The sequence below is a fragment of the Limulus polyphemus genome, unplaced genomic scaffold (genome assembly GCF_000517525.1).
Source record: "Limulus polyphemus unplaced genomic scaffold, Limulus_polyphemus-2.1.2 Scaffold208, whole genome shotgun sequence".
In the NCBI taxonomy this organism is placed as follows: Eukaryota; Metazoa; Arthropoda; class Merostomata; order Xiphosura; family Limulidae; genus Limulus; species Limulus polyphemus.
The window spans coordinates 715000-731959 of NW_013665818.1; the positions used below are offsets into that span (position 1 = coordinate 715000).

The 16960-nt window shown below is 32.0% G+C and overlaps 1 protein-coding gene across 1 annotated transcript in view; it reads right to left on the reverse strand.

Moving 5' to 3' along the window:
• Positions 1 to 16960, reverse strand: part of LOC106478401 (sushi, von Willebrand factor type A, EGF and pentraxin domain-containing protein 1-like) — a 133905-nt gene that overhangs the window by 33665 nt on the left and 83280 nt on the right. Inside the window, exons 26-31 of the mRNA XM_013938945.2 lie at positions 13580 to 13753; positions 10620 to 11266; positions 7665 to 7768; positions 6661 to 6994; positions 3650 to 3858; positions 2415 to 2939 (exon numbers count right to left, since the gene is read on the reverse strand). Coding sequence (XP_013794399.1) covers positions 2415 to 2939; positions 3650 to 3858; positions 6661 to 6994; positions 7665 to 7768; positions 10620 to 11266; positions 13580 to 13753 — 1993 coding nt within the window. The remainder of the gene's footprint in view (positions 1 to 2414; positions 2940 to 3649; positions 3859 to 6660; positions 6995 to 7664; positions 7769 to 10619; positions 11267 to 13579; positions 13754 to 16960) is intronic.

Below are 16960 nucleotides of genomic sequence, written 5' to 3' on the forward strand. Positions count from 1 at the left end.
GCAATAATATATATTTATGTCCCCTAGTCTTACCATTATCACCATTAAATATGAAATAAGACGATACATGAATACTATCAGTTCCCTTAACACCTCAATCAAATCCCCTCAAACTCTTCTTTTTCCAAGAGAAAAGAAAGTTCAGTGATCTTAATCAATCCTCATATGATAACATTTCCATCTAAGATATCATCTTAGTAGCCCTCTTCTGAGCCCTTTCCAACAAATCAGTGTCCTTTTAGTGGAAAGGAACCCAAGACTGAATGCAATACTCAAAATGTGGCCTAATCAATGACCGATACACAATGACATTATAACCTCTTTAAGAGTTGTATTCAACATTTCTATACATACAAACTAAAACATTATTTGCCCTGCCACTAACTATAGCACACTGCTTGGATGGGTTAAGAGACTGATCAACAGAACACAAAGATCTTTTTTTTTACATAACACTTTTGTTTGGTTGTTGTTAAGCACAAAGCTGCACAATGGGCTGTGCTCTGCCCACCAAGGGTTTCGCAACCCGGTTTCTAGCATTGAAAGTCAGCAGACATGCCCATAACACTTTGAAGGCTATTTCCATCAAAATTATACTTATAATTCAAATTATGATATCCCAAATGCATTACCTTGCATTTATTACAATTAAAATCCATTTGCATTTACTCACTCAACTCTCCAAATAATCCAACTCATTTTCTAAATTTAAATATTCTATTGACCATTCCTTCATCCATGTCATTGATGTAAATCAAAAAGAGCAAAGGTTCTAACACTGATCTTTGAGGTGCCTCACTCATGACATGAATCCAGTTTTACTGAACTCCATTTATAACAATGCTCTAACCAGTTTTCTATTCAATGAACCAATATAACCGCCACACCTACAGATAACTTTTAACAGGCCTTTTATCTAAAGCTTTCTGAAAATCTGGATACACCCAATCCACACCTGTACTCTCATCTATATAAGCATTAACTTCTTCAAAGAATGTCAAAAATTAGTAAGGCAAAATTTTCTCCTAATGAAACCATGCTGACTATCTAACAATTTTAAACTTTGTTAAATGACTTTGCAAAGCATATTGTATTAGACTTTCAAGCACTTTAGCCCCCAATGAAAAGAGGAGTAACATTAGCCAAATTTCAATTATCTGGCACCTGCCTACTATTCAAGAATGTACAAAGAATAGTAACAAGTGGCTCACATATCCAATCCTTAACTTCCTTCAAAATCCTTGGTAAATATTATTTGGCTCAGAAGTTTTCTTTACTCTTTCTTTAATTTCCCCAATTTTTTCTTAACAAGTTCAAAATTAATGTGATAATCTTTTCAAGTCTTGTTTTCACCTAGCAAATGTTCAGAATGTGGAATACTTCTTAAACCTTCACTGGTAAAAATTATTAGTGGTAAAAAGTGAGTACTACATCAGTGTTGCTACAATACCATTACCAACTTTTCACACTATATTTCATTGGATTGTGGTCAAGTTACAAACTGTCATACTCATACATACTGTTTCAATAATGATATCAAAGTAATATAGCTGCATTATTATTTGCTAATTCAATTAACCAACAGCCACATTAATCTCTTACTACACCTCAAACCATGGTATGTACATGCAAAAAAAAAAAAAAGGTTGGTGCCAGCTGCCTTCTGTTTAGTCAGCAGTTTAAAATTAGTGACAGTAACAGACAGGGTGAGTAAGTTGGGTTGCACTATTTTGATTACTTGAATAGTTTGAATATAGTAATAATCAGAAACCCTAATTTTGGCTTGTTGGCTATTTTCATAACAATTACTATAATTGGAATATCAATTAATTGTTTGCTGCAATAATCAGAAACAATAATTTTGATTATTATTCCCATCCAAATTCTACTTATAATTCAAATTATTATAATCCAAATGCATTTATTATAATTAAAACCCACCTGCCATTTATTTGCCCAACTCACTAAATGATCTAAATCCTTTTGTAAATTAGCAGCATCCTCTTCACAGCTAGCATCACCCAAGACATTAATATCATCTGCAAATTTAAGTAATTTATTGACTATTCCTTCATCTGTGTCACTGGTGTAAAAGAGTAAAGGTCCTAAGACTGAGCCCTGAGGTACCCCACTTCTGACAGTTTGATTGAACTCTATTTGTAACAACCTTCAGATAAAATTGCTACTGATGTTCATTATTATTTTTACAAATAAATAGCTAGTATGTATTACTCCCATAAATATATTAGAAAGTAAATATAAGCCTATAGTGGTAGGAAATACTTTTGAATGATAACAATAATGAAATGGGAATGGACTTTTACACAAAAGTAAAGAGGATCAATGACATTCAGCTTACATTTACGATAAGTAGCATTTCCTTAACTAGGTATAACTAAAACCAAAATGCATACCTGTGGTGGTCACCATACACTTGGCCATTAGTTGGATCAACTGGCTGGGAACAAGTAATCCTTATGCAAATTGGTTTTTCTCCATCCCAAGTTTTGTCTTCCTGACAGGTACGTGAAGAAACTCCTGCTAACTCAAAGCCAGTATCACAAACATATTGTATAGATGACCCCATCAGATAGTTTTCTCCAATAATTCTTCCATTAGGTATCTGTACATTCTCCACTGAACAACGCACTGGCTTACAACATGGTTCTGATCCACTCCATAGACCATCTTGTTGACAGATTCGTTCTTTTGGTCCATCCAATTCATATCCAACTTGGCAAGTATATACAGCAGTGCTACTGTATGTAGTATCTGGTGCTACTATTTCCCCATTGTCCACTGGAAGCAACTTTGAACACCTGATCTGCTTGCAGATTGGTTCTATGTCAGACCATCTGCCATCCTCCTGGCAAATACGCTGTACAGGACCATGCAGCTGATATCCTTCTTCACAATAATACTCCACAACTGAGCCATATCTGGTAAAATATAAAGTATGTGTTTTATACATTTTCTATTCAGATTAAAATGTGTCGTTACTGAAGCTACCAGCTTGTATCAAACAATCGGAATAGTTTCAGTTAATACAAAACTTTCATACATTGGTATATGTCTGCAATTCCAGAACAGAGTAAAAAAAGATTAAAATGACTGATTTGAGAAACAACAAGTTTGTTTCCTGTAAGTATTTTAACAGCATTTTAGCACTTCTTAAATTACTAAACTGTCTTTCTAGGCACTGGGGGAGCTTACAACACTTCTTAAACTCCAATACTTTGCCATTAAGGCAAACACATTCAATAATCTGAATCCACTCAAAGCAATAGACAGATTTTTACTGACAACAAGAATATATTTATTGTTACTTAGCTATAGTAAAACATATGAACATCAAAGAATGCCATAAATACCTATTGTAGCACTAACTATGTTATGTTATACCAGTCATAATGGCAAAAAAATAGCATTTCTGGAAACTTTAGTTACCATCCAGCTGGAACATAACAAAATAATGATGCTTACATTCTTTATCCTCAGTGCAAGTTTTTAACACATAGTTATATAACATTTTTATTGATGTTATGAAACATTTAAGCCACATATATACTTTGATTTCTTGAAGATTGATCTAGTTTTACTGTCATATCAAATTTTGCATTAAAAGTTTACTGATGAAAATTGTGCAAACCTGGTATTCGTGAAAAGCTTATTTGCAAAAGGAACAACATTAGGTTCAGGACACATAATTATTTCACAATGAGGTTCTTTTCCTTCCCAGTAACCATTGGCTTGGCACATCCGAACATTTTTTCCTTGTAGGCGAAACCCTTTAGGACAGATGTAACGAACAAAATCACCGTATTTATATGACTCCCCTTCTATCTTTCCATTTTCAACCTAGATGTGAGATGACATAAAGATTCATGTGACAAAGTTTCTCTATTTCATATAACATCAAACATTCTGTTTTTCTGTGCAATGGTCTTTCATTTATTTGAACTAACTAGCATCACATTTGCAGCAGTAAAAGAAAAACTTTAAGTTTAACTACCAATATTTTCATAACCTTTTTTGTTATTAGGCTAGTATGTATATTTCAAAACAGAAGTACATGAAATCAGAGAAATGTAATGAAAAATATCAAAATCTGAAAGCAAATATGATTTTTTTGCTTCATCACACAATGATGATTAATTTTGACTACTTTTCTTGTGACATAACAAATTCTGTTTTTATTATCTTATGGTTTTGCTTACCTTTCATTTATTATTCCTTCTATCATTTAGTTTACCTATGAATTTTGAGTTACATTAAAACACTAATTCACCTTCTAGCTGATCAAGTTGATTTTGAATTACGTATGTATGTATTGTGAATCTGACACCAGCTTCCCCTCACCAGTGATGTACAGTTAATATGAAGTCTTGGCCAGACACATATTTATTAACTGTGTTTTTGGTAGGTGAGAAACTTTATATTCAAATTGTTTGAAAGTTTCATTTTGAATTTCTGTGGCTAACGGTAGCAGCTGTTTGTTTTTTTAGACCATTACAGCCTGTATTTAGCTTTGTTTCTCTTTTAAGTAAATAAAAAATGGGACAACTGGAAGTGGCACATTGTAAATAGTTGTTTTTGCCTTTCAATGTATTAATGGTGGGATAGCTTGGAATACTGATATACATCTTATTATTCAGCCTTTCAATCAAATGTTGTTGAGACTGATAAAAATACACATTTGTTCTATTGGTCTTTTAATCAAATCTAGTTATCTTACTTTTTTAATTAAATTTATTGCTGAAATAGTTGGAAAGATTGCTCCACCCTTAGTCATGATTTTGCATTATATATAATAAACCATATTAATTTTCACACATGAAACTAGGCCAACAGCTGTTTCTATATTAAGAATCACTAAAATGGCATTCCTTGATGTAGTGTGGTTTGGAATATCACATAACATCAGCAGTGACATCAATATATACACTTACCAATATGAAAATTTGTATCTCATTATCTGTGACTAAAGTAATAATATTCTATTTAGATTCACTAATGTCCAGCTGGTAAGTATTAAGTATTCAATAATGCTAACACTTGTTTGTCAAATGATAAAATGAACATGGTCAGCAAGAAAGATGCAAACATGAGTGAACAAATAACAAAATTTTATTGTAGAGATTTAACATTAGATTGATTCAAATTTAACTAGTTTAAGCAATCTGGAAGTTGGAGCTGGATCAGAAGAGGCATGTCTGAATGAAATAAAACAAAAAACAAGTGTATCCTGATTATATAAAAGGTTAAAAGATTGTGTCTATACCACTATTAAGTAAGATCAAAGTTATAGTTCAGTATCCTCAATTCCAGATGGCTTATGTTTTTAAGGAGAGATCCCAGATTATACTAACTTGTATTAACATATATACAGCTCTTCCACTTACATATGACTCATACTCCGGGGGAAGTAATGACAGAAACTTATGGTCAAGTGAGTACTAGTATAAACTCTACTGGGTGATCACTGTGGTATGTAACCTTCTCCTGAGACAAATTTAAGCATGTTTAGGACTATAATATATTATATTCACATCCTGTTCACAAGAATGTTATAAACTAGCTCCAAAATACCTGCCTGTATTAAAAATTTATTTGAATAAAGATATATTCTTTCGTAAATGTAAACAGGTTGAGTATGTTATATAAAAATGATTTTGAAACTTCATCACATCATTACAGTCTGTGTCACCACATACATCATGCCCTATGTGATGATCATGCATCTTGATAATGTTTCCATGGTAAAAAAGCGACCTCAATATGCTATTATGATAAAAGCACTCCCTTACTCCCTACTGGCTTTCCATAATCTATCTAATATACAAAGGCAATGATTTCCCAGAGTCATTTTCAATAGTCTGATTGAAAATAAATCCACAGAAGGTGTATTCAGTGGCTTGACCATCATGTTTTTTTATGGAATTGCATGAACACCCATTTCATTCTGCTGCTGCTTTAAGCATTTGACAGTTGAAAAGATATGTTGTGAAAGCAAGTTGTGTCACTTTTACAAATGGAAATTCTTTTTTTTGTTCTCTCAATGATGCCTGGAATATGTTGATGGCTTTTGCCATAGACCTTTGTGCTCATGTATTCTCACCTCTTTTAAGATGCTGAACTCTGGTTACCAGAGCTGGAGTACAACTTGTTGCAATATAAGGATATCCCCATCTTGGGAATTCTAAATCAGTGATCTAAAAACATCTTATGTTAAATTGTATGAATATTTTGTATCATAAAGAGCTATTACAAACCCTTCCTAAAAACAATCAATATTTAATGGCATCACAGTACCTATAAAATGCCAAATAATTTTAAAATGTATTTCTGATAGGTGCCATTCCTCTATAACTTTATATCAGTCAAGAATGTGGTTTGACTCACTGGTTTAAAGATTCAAAATAATTTTAATATAATTTACTCAACCCAGTTATAAGGAGAATCTAGCAGTTTCCAATTCAAACACTAATATCAGAAATTTGACAATTTACCATTTACTTTCTTTAACTACATTAATTAATACAGAAGAGTAACTTAAGTAAATGACTGGCCTTAATTATTATATCTACATTGTGGCGATTAGTTGAATTTCTAAAATTGATACTATACTTACATAAAACATGTATATCAAATAAAACTTACCAGAGGTGGTTCTCCACATGACACAGGCTTGCAAACTGGAGGCTCTGGTCCCCACTGGCCTTCTTCCATACATACTCTAGTATTTTGACCAATCAGACGATAGCCCATATTACATGTATATTCCACTCGATGACCAACATGAAAGTCACTTCCCTTCATTGTGGCATGGTCCACTGGTTCTGGAGGCTTACATTCTATTGGCTCACACATTGGCACCTCATGCAGCCACCTTCCTGTCTCCAGACAAACACGATCTGATTCCCCAACCAAAATGTAGCCTAAGTTACAACTGTATTTCACCACATTGCCTACTGTCCAATCGCTTCCAGAATACCTGCCCATTTGAGATCAAAGTCACATTATAAGCATATTTTTTCTTACATTTAACTGGCATGCATTTGGAAATGTGAAATGTTACGGAATAAAATAAAGTTGCATGAAATAAAAACATTTAGCATTAAATTAAATTAATTTTATGGTGAATGTTATTTATACTGCTGATTAGTTTTATTAACATTTAAAATTAGTACATAAAAGGCTCACAATAAACAAGGTAAAAATTCCTAGTGTATCATGCAAGCATTCATATCATTAACTTTCATTATGTGTTTTAAAATACAACTACTAGTCATGAGTTCTATTTATCTCAGCAAAATTTCTAATTAAATCTTTGTATTCTTATTCAATTTAAGTTAAAATTTTAGAAACTAAAGACATTTTCATTCTACACTTGATATTAATTGCCTATGAAGAAACTAGATAAAAAATTTTAAAAGTGCAAGACTGTCAACGGGGTCTCTAGTTTTCTTATAATTAGTCATTTTCAAATCTAAGTCTACTGAAAAGAAGAAAAATCAATTTATTTAGATATAAGTAACTTTCTTAGTGCTAGAAGTATATGATGTGGCATGTTGAGTAATAAAACACACTACCTAGTAACAACCATATAATGCAATATGTAAGAAAAAAATTATATCTGTTTATTTGATTAACAAAGAACAGACCTGCCATTGGCTATAGACTCTGGCTGACTGCAACTAACAGGGACACATCTTGGTTGTTCACCACTCCAAACACCTGTTGCTCTGCATTTTCTTGAACGCACTCCCTAAAAGTTTGAGTTTTAACAAACTTTTAAAATTATCTAGGTTTCATGAGATGTATAATAAGTTTATATATTAATTTTATAATATATTTAAGTAATATTTTAGTATGTGGTTTGTCACACTCAGGGACCCCTGGAAAGTTATATTTTCAGGGGGACTGCAACATATGCCCTTTGAAAGGATCCTGGTACCTGAAAAGTGTTCATTTTAACAGTATGTATCAATAGAAAAACAAAATGAGGTTATTGTAAGGAGAACAAAATGGGAAGCAGTACCATAAATGAAAGTAAGTTTTTCTATAAAATCAGAGTATGGAGTTATTCAAAATGCCTGATGTTACAGGATGGAATCTTGAAGCAAGAAAGTTTGGAAGCCTCTGTTCTGGCAGATGAATAAGTAACACAAAGCTTCTTTCAAAGAACAAAAGCATTTTTAATCATATTTTCTTTTATGAATACATATTATTATGCAGTTTATATGAAAAAGGACAGTAGTCTTCATCAATAAAAACAAAAAACTATAAAGATAAGTATTAAAAAGACGTAGATTATAACACACATTCATTAATTTTTTGTGAAATTAGTTATTAGTTTATATTAGTTTGATATCCCTCCAACCACATTTTTGTAATAACCATAATATTAACAAACACAATTTAAGTTTAAGTTGATTTTACTTATCTTACATCAGATGTCAAAATTCATGTTGGAATTATGAAGTCTATTAGACTGCATTCCTGTGCAAATCATAAGTAGTCCACAAAATATATTTTACAACATAATGACTAGTGAATTAATTATGTTGCATAACCATACTATCTCTCAAACAGTCGAACAAAAATAATCCTATCTTATTAAAGATTTTGTATAATGCATCTTGAATATTTTAAAGATATATATATCATTATGAGATAAAAATGTAATAATAATAAAGTTATATATTTACTATTTTCTCAGACATTATCAACTTTAATGTCACAGTATAACATAAAAAAAGATTATTTGTTTCTGAAAATTGTTTGCCTTTACTCTCTCAGAAGATGAGCATGTTTTTTTAAAGCTCAAAATCATGGGTTAATAGATTAATAAGAAAGTTCATACAGGACTCATTTAAATTTTTCAGCTGCATTGTACTAATCATCACCAGGCAGATGATGGTTACTGCAGCAAAGCTAAAAAAAAATCTGTTTAGTTAAAAAAATAGTTTAAATGCAGATAATTCCTGTGTACTTTTTTTTACCTAGAAAACTGAGTAATAAACTTTGCTTCTCTGACTTTAAGGCCTAGCTGAATGAAACGTTGATATCTAGTCAGTGACAAAAGCTAAAAAGTTGTAGTTATATGCCTTTAACACTACAAATCCCACTACCAGTAATAACATACAGACACTTAACAATATTATTCTACTTTTATTATGCTGGTCATAAAATTTCACAAAATATCAAAGATGTTGCAAAAAGAGAAACTCAAATGAGTCAGTAGGAGTAACATCATGGTTCATTTTCCTAGTATGCTCAAGCATATGGTTCTGGAAGTTAACAAAATTCAGTAGAGATTCTTACTTTGGTAATTGTTGTGAATTAATGCTCTTAACAGTACAGTAGACCAAGGTATAAATGTAATCTTGGACTCATAGACTTTCCTTAAACTTTGACTATTCTAATTGAGCTGTTTCAGTTAAAATTGGACTGGAGCTTCAAAATGACTTCAATATTCTTAAAACTGCACCTCACCTAATTAATAAATACTATCTGTGGGATTTTAGTTACCTTTCTTTCACTATTTCTTAAACCTGTTTGAACATACAGAAATGTTATATTATATCTATGCTCAAGGAAAGAAAGTTCTCTGTAAAACTATATTTATTTACATACAGCACAATGACTGGTTTGTTTTCACCTGATGAATATATAAAACTCATAACATAACATTTCAGGACAATGAAGGACCTATTGGTCCATCTTGGCTGCTCCATCCTATAAACTAAATTAAACTAATTAAAAATAATAATCTTAAAGCCAACCCTTATTGTTCATATACTTATCAAGCTCTTTCTTAAACTCACTTAACTTTACTGCCTTTACAACATCCAAAGGCCAACCATCCTGTTAGAAAAATGAAACTGTCTTAGCTGAAGATGACTCCTACCTTGCCAAAATTTATATTTGTGTCCCCTTGTCCTACTATTCTCACTATGAAAAAAAGATGATGCATCAACACTGTCAATTCCCTTTACAATCTTAAACACCTCAATCAGATCTCCTTAACTCTTCTTTTTTTCAAGAGAAAACAATTTGAGAGATTTCAGCCTCTCCCCATATGACAACCCCTCCTTCCCAAGTACCATTCTAGTAACCCCTTCCTGAACAGTTTCCAATAATTCAATGTCTTTCTTAGGGTAATGAGCCCAATACTGAACACAATATTCCAAATGTGGCCTAACCAGTGACCTGTACAATTAAATTATAACCTCTTTAGAATTGTTTTCAATATTTCTGTAAATATAACCTAAATTCCTATTTGCCCTACCACTAGCAACAGCACATTGCTTGGATGGTTTTAGAGACTGATGGACTATTACACCAAGTTCCCTTTCCTTCTTAACAATGATAAGGTTATTCCCATCCAAATTATACTTATAATTCAAACTATGATAACCCACATACATTTACTATAATTAAAAACCAATCTGCCATTTATTTGCTAAACTCACTAAATGATCTAAATCCTTTTGTAAATCAGCAGCATTCTCTTCTCAACTAGCAACACCCAAGACCTTAATATCATCTGAAAATTTATGTCATTTATTGACTATACAACTATAAGCTTAATACTCAAACTTTCATGTACATACCTGAAGTTCATAGCCAACATTACAGAAGTATTTAGCTACACTTCCATACAGATAGTCAAGAACATCAACATCTCCATGTGCAGGGCGAGGAAGGTATCCACAGCTGATTGGTGTACATATTGGCTGTTCACTGCCTCCCCAGATTCCGTTGGCAAGACAATGAAGTTTTTCTCCATTCCTCATTTTGTATCCACTATTACAACGATAGGTAACACTGGCTTCAAACTTAAAATCACTGCCTTCAAATGTTGCATGTTCTATTTCTGGAGGTGTCCCACAATCAATTCGCTGACAAAGGGGAAGTTCACCTTCCCACTGATTTCGAAGGGCACAGCGCATTTGATCAGTGTTCATCAACTGATAACCAGGTTTACATTGATATCTTACAATATTACCAATATCAAAATCATGCTGAGGACCAACAACGTACCCATTGGACACATGAGGGGGAGACTCACAAGACTTGGGTTGACAAACAGGAATAGCACCATTCCATTTTCCATTTTCTTGACACTTTAATATGCTGACACCTTGCAAACGAAAGCCATCATCACACTGGAACTGAACATAGTCTCCTGGGATATATTTATCTTTAAGAATAACCACTTTTCCATTCTCCAACTGACCAGGATTCTTGCACAGAATTTCTGTAAAGTGGCAACATATTCAAACTTACTACTAAATTCTGTACAGAATTTCTGTAAAGATATAAAAGAAACTAATTTTCAGGACCTGCTTTGAAAATCAGTATATATATATATATATATACATAAAGTGATAACACAAATAAGCCTCATCATATTCAGTACAAATTACTGTAAGATGAAATTAGAAGATACCTTAAAACTTATTCATAAATACCAGCAAATGAATATAGCTTTAGGATCACATAATATGAAATATTGCAAAGTACCTGTACAAAAAATGTGAAAATAAAGTAATTACTGCAAAGTTACAATATAAGATAACTTTGGGTACATAAAGTGAGAGTTGTAGCCTACTGAGAATACAAAATGACATTTAGATACACTATTATGAATTATAGAAAAATGGTAATACAAGATAACTTTCAAAATACACAATAAGAACTACTTTAAAATATATAAATCCCCAATTGTGATAAAATCTGCTATAGGAACTCAGATAAACCTCCAAAGATCGAGTTTAAACAAAAAGTAATTGGATAAATAGTCTGAGTTTGGCAGCCATTTCAACTTTACCACTTCAGTATCAAAAATGAGGGCTTAACTAATCATGAATTTAGGTAGCTAATTACATGAAGCTGATGCTAAATGAAAGTGACATTATGGCACACATAATATGGGTACCTCTGCTTTGGATAACTGGTCTGTGTCAATTTCTCAAAATAGTTGAATGGGGTGGCCAAAGCCCCATTTATAGCATTAAATTTATAACCTGGATTTACTAGTAATGGCCTGAGATAGCTATAGAAATATGTCATACGTACTATTCTAAAATGATAATATAACATAACCTTGGGAACATGTAGCAAGAAGTATTATAAAATGATAATACAAAATTACAGAAGCTTGAGAATGTGTAGTAAGAACTATTCTTAAGTAACATAATATGATAATCTTGGGAATACACAATATCAAATAATGAAATGTGGCAATTCTAGAGATTCATTGGATTTTATTTTCACTATATTTCTAGTTCTTTGCAGCCATTGGAACTGCATCATGCATCATTATCTAATAGACATGATTATGCATTACTGCCTAATGGTGTAATTCCCACTATAAAAATTTCTTGAAAGGATGGCAAGGTCAACTTTACATTACACATCTTTAAATACTCTTCATAAAATCCCCACACTATATGAATGAGACCACAACTCCTTTACAGCAGCATCAGAATAGTTACAGGTATGTGGCTGAAAGGGATTACATCAATTTTAGTTTCTTAGCCATCTTTCTCAGGAAAACAGACATGAAGCCTGAGTTGTGGCTGGAAGCCTGCAATTTCTTTTCTTGTGGGCCTTTGCCATCTTCAAAACAAATGAAGCCCTAAGTTCCATAGTATGAGAATAAAATATAATTTGGGGGAAGAAGCAAAGTAAGCTTTGGTGTCAAGTGAAAAAAAAGAGGAAAATCTAAGGTGTTAGTTCCACAGAAATTCGGAATTAACACTGTACTCTTGAGAAAAACAATAACCTTGGGATTTGTATAAAAGTGTACTGTTAAAAGGCACAAAAAAGGATGATGTTAGTACCATTCAATGACACTCTACTGTTGTATGAGAACACAAGATAAATTTTGAGGCTAAATGGTAATTAAGCTCTGAAAGTAAATAGAATCTTAATTGTTCTTAGTATTAAGCACACACTTTTGTGTGACAATACAAGATAAATTTGATGATAAAAAGGAAGTTTGCTACAAAAAGATTTCTGCATTCTATATTAAGATCTACTCATGAGATACATAACAAAAGTAATCACAGGAATGAATGATGAAGGTTACTATAAAATGACAACTTATAAATTGAGATAGAGAATAAAAGTATTTTAATCCTCATATAAACAAGTATGCCTATAGTTAGAATTAACTGAAATCAGTAAAAGAATTCACACACAGAACAGTTAAGAGTTTACTGTGAACTATCTTAAATGTAGGAAAATTGTACTGTAAGAAACAAAAAAATTTTGTATAAAACTCAAAACAGACATACTATACATAATTAACTTTATAAATTCACAGAGAAAACACCTTTAAATGATTAAACAATATAGCTATTAACAGAAAACAGCTGAAATAACTATAATCAATTATATAATTTTATCTACAACAGTCTAAAGAGAGAATCAGCCTTAGTTTTGTGCAAAATTGTAATAGTTACACAGGAAAAGGCCCATATGAAATATTTCGATGTTTCTATGCATCTTTTTATAAATAGTAAGAAGCACAGACTGATTCAAGATATAACTGTTAAACCCTCACGTTCACAAACTGTTTTCTTGTCACTCCATGATCCATCTGCCTGACACGTCTGTATTGCTTCTCCAACCAGCCGATAACCGGGATTACAGTTATACTGAACAGTATCCCCATAGAGATAATGTTTTCCACTTACATATCCATTACTCAAGGAATTAGGAAACCCACAGTTCACTCCTGAAGATCAAAAGAGATCAGATGATGAAAGCAAACAATTAGCAAACTCTTCATCTGGCATAAAAGTTACCAAAACAAAAAATCAGATCTTAACGGAATGATATCAATAACAAACAAATATATTCCTTTACATTTATCACTTATGGTAATATCTTTTAGTCATCTGACAACTATGTTTTTCTTAATAAATAAGTTCAAATAAAATGTGGGTGTTTCTATTTGATTGTTTTTTTTAAATCTCATGTAATTCAATTGTTGATAAATTCTTTTTGCTCTTCTCAATGCTACAGATACAGTATGATAAATCACAGTAGCATGCAAATACTACTTATCTCACTTTTCCTTAATATATATTTTAAATCTGTAAAATTCAAAATTTGTCTAATTTATAATCTGTAGATACATATGGTTAAGGTCATATGCTAAATTAAGCACTAGGGTTTAATTAGTTTCTGTAGCAGAGTCTGTTTCACTGAATAATGTATAATGCAGTAGTGTTCACCTGATCATTAAGTTTTCTCCCATAAATCAAGTGTTTACTTTTTGTTTCATCCTCACACCAAGATTTATCTCTTTCATTCTACCTAAAACAAATCACTACACTTATCTTTCTACACACACTAGGTCAGCAAATCTTAAATTACAAAGGTTAAAACTGTGTGCTAGGTTTATCCTTGTATTACCACAACTCACCATTTAAACTTTTGATTATAACATATATATGGTGTAGGGTGTAAAATTCTGTTCTGAAATATGCATTTGGTAATTAAACATAGCATTTCCACCAAACAAACTACATATCATAGGCTTAACTAATCTACTTAAATATCCAAAACTAGTAATAACATTTTGAAGCATATTGTACAGTAAGAAAGCAATCAGAGTAAGTAAATGTTAACATATTAAGTCTAATACTATAGTTCTAGAGTTCTAGATATTGGTTAAAATATTTTATATTAATTTATGTATAAAGTTTGCCTCATAATTATTCTTAATTTAAACATAACATTTAAATCTTACTATTACACAATCTGACTTTATTACTTTGGACTACTTTTCATTAAAATAGGAATGGCACAAGTTGTATAACATGCCAGAAGGTTCGATTGTAATCCAGCACTTGATTCACAAATGTTGACGGTCAATTATGATGCTGAGCATAAAATTCAAGTTCATCCCAAAAATCCTTAACTGGATTGAAATATGATGATTATGCTGGCCAAGGAAGATGACTAAAAAGCAATTCAAGAACGAAAATTATAATCACAAAGTATCTTTTTCTCATCAGATTAGGAATGTAGATGTATATCATAGCCAACAATGTTTTTTTTAAGTATATTACAATTCTTTCTAAAGGAATTAAAGGGACCACCCCTGCAATGAGAGTATTCCCTACAAAATTATATTGTCTTCAGAAGCTTCTGTTAGAACAACAGATTCATGGTCATGTGCATCAATGGTTTTCTCTATACTTGTATTGTATTCTATCATCAGTATACTCAAAGCTGAAACAATAATCATCAAATCACTTTACATTCATTGTTCACAATTTACACTATAAGCACCACTGAAGCTGTACTTTCTTATTTGCAAATGAGATGAGCAATTTTTGGATACTATATGAAAATTTTTTTAACATACATTATATGGTTGAAGGCTGTTAAATTATATCCGATATTGAAAGAATCAGCCAATTGGGACACAGTTAATATTTCTCTTGTATCTGTCCAATTAATTACCTGTCCAATTATCTTTCTTCTCAGTGTGTCACCAACAGCTGACAGCCACATTCTTTCTTTCTAAAAGACATAATACTTCTTGATTGCCCAGTATGAGAGACTGTAAAATGATAAAATTCTGAAGAATCAGTCAAAGAAACAATCTTTGAAAGTTGGAGAGATCCTTGCTCTTACCAAAGGAAAATATGTTTGTACAGGTTTGTAATGTGTGATAGATGCCAGATTATGTTCCCGTTGATTAATTCTGTCAACACTGGTTACAATACATACCATATGAAAGACATTACAAATAATATCATATGGCAACCAATGACCTTTACAAAAACTACAAACCTCAGATGCAAACAAGAGATCATAACTTTAGTGCAATGTAGCACAAACTATCAGAAAATGTAACCAAGACAAATTCTTATATTACTGTCATGAGAAGCCTTTTCTTATCAGATTAGAAAAACAGCATTTGTCAGGTACAGGTGATATGTAACAATATTCAAGTACACTCTTGATATTATAATCCTTTCTAAAGTGATTAAAGGGCATGCCCCTGCAAAGAGAACATTTTCTACAACATTACCACTATAACATGAACATGGAGCATAGCTACTCTCAGACTCTGTGATACATTTTCTTGATTGTTCTGCTACAAAAAGAGTATAATAATGCAAAAAGCTGGCGAATGAAATATTAGGTACAGTGCTAATATAATGGGCAGTCAATGTATAGTCACTAACACAAAAGCACACTCCTGCAGGAATCAATGTATTCTGCAAGTTATGGTCATTAGATAACATACTTTTTTAAAGTAAACAGAAACTGAAAAAACTGGGATAGTGGTAAGTCTATGATCTTATGACACTAAAATCCACGGTTTGATTCCTTGTGGTGAAGAAAGCAGATAGCTCATTGTAGCTTTGCTCTAAAGCAAACAAAAGAACAAATAAACTGAGAAATAATATACTAAATCTTACAAGAGATTTGGTGTTTTACAGTGACATACGAAATCAGTTCTTTAATCTTTAGATGAAACAAGTTTAATGATGGAAATAATGTGAAACATATTAACTTTTTTTTCAACAATAATAAACTTGTCTCACTTAAAAACTGAAAAAGTGAGCTGAGCATTAAAGGCACAATGTTGTGAGTCCCATGCTGCCCTTGAATCTGCTATTTCCATCATCAAGCATGCCCAATACTGTTATCTCCATTAGATCAGTCTTGTGAAAACAAGAGTAAAGTCAATCTTAGACAACTGTGACAAAACCATCATAGGTTCTGCACTGTATGTGGACATTTGTTTCCAAAATTATGTTTAAGCACACCAAATGCTCAGAATTAAATTGATACACAGAGCCAGGATTATACAGAGGTAAATGGTAGTAGAAGATGTGACCAACGGTGGAAATAAGCCTATATACATACAGCTGTAGTGGTGGTGAAAATATTGTTGAGGTCACATCCACGTTATATA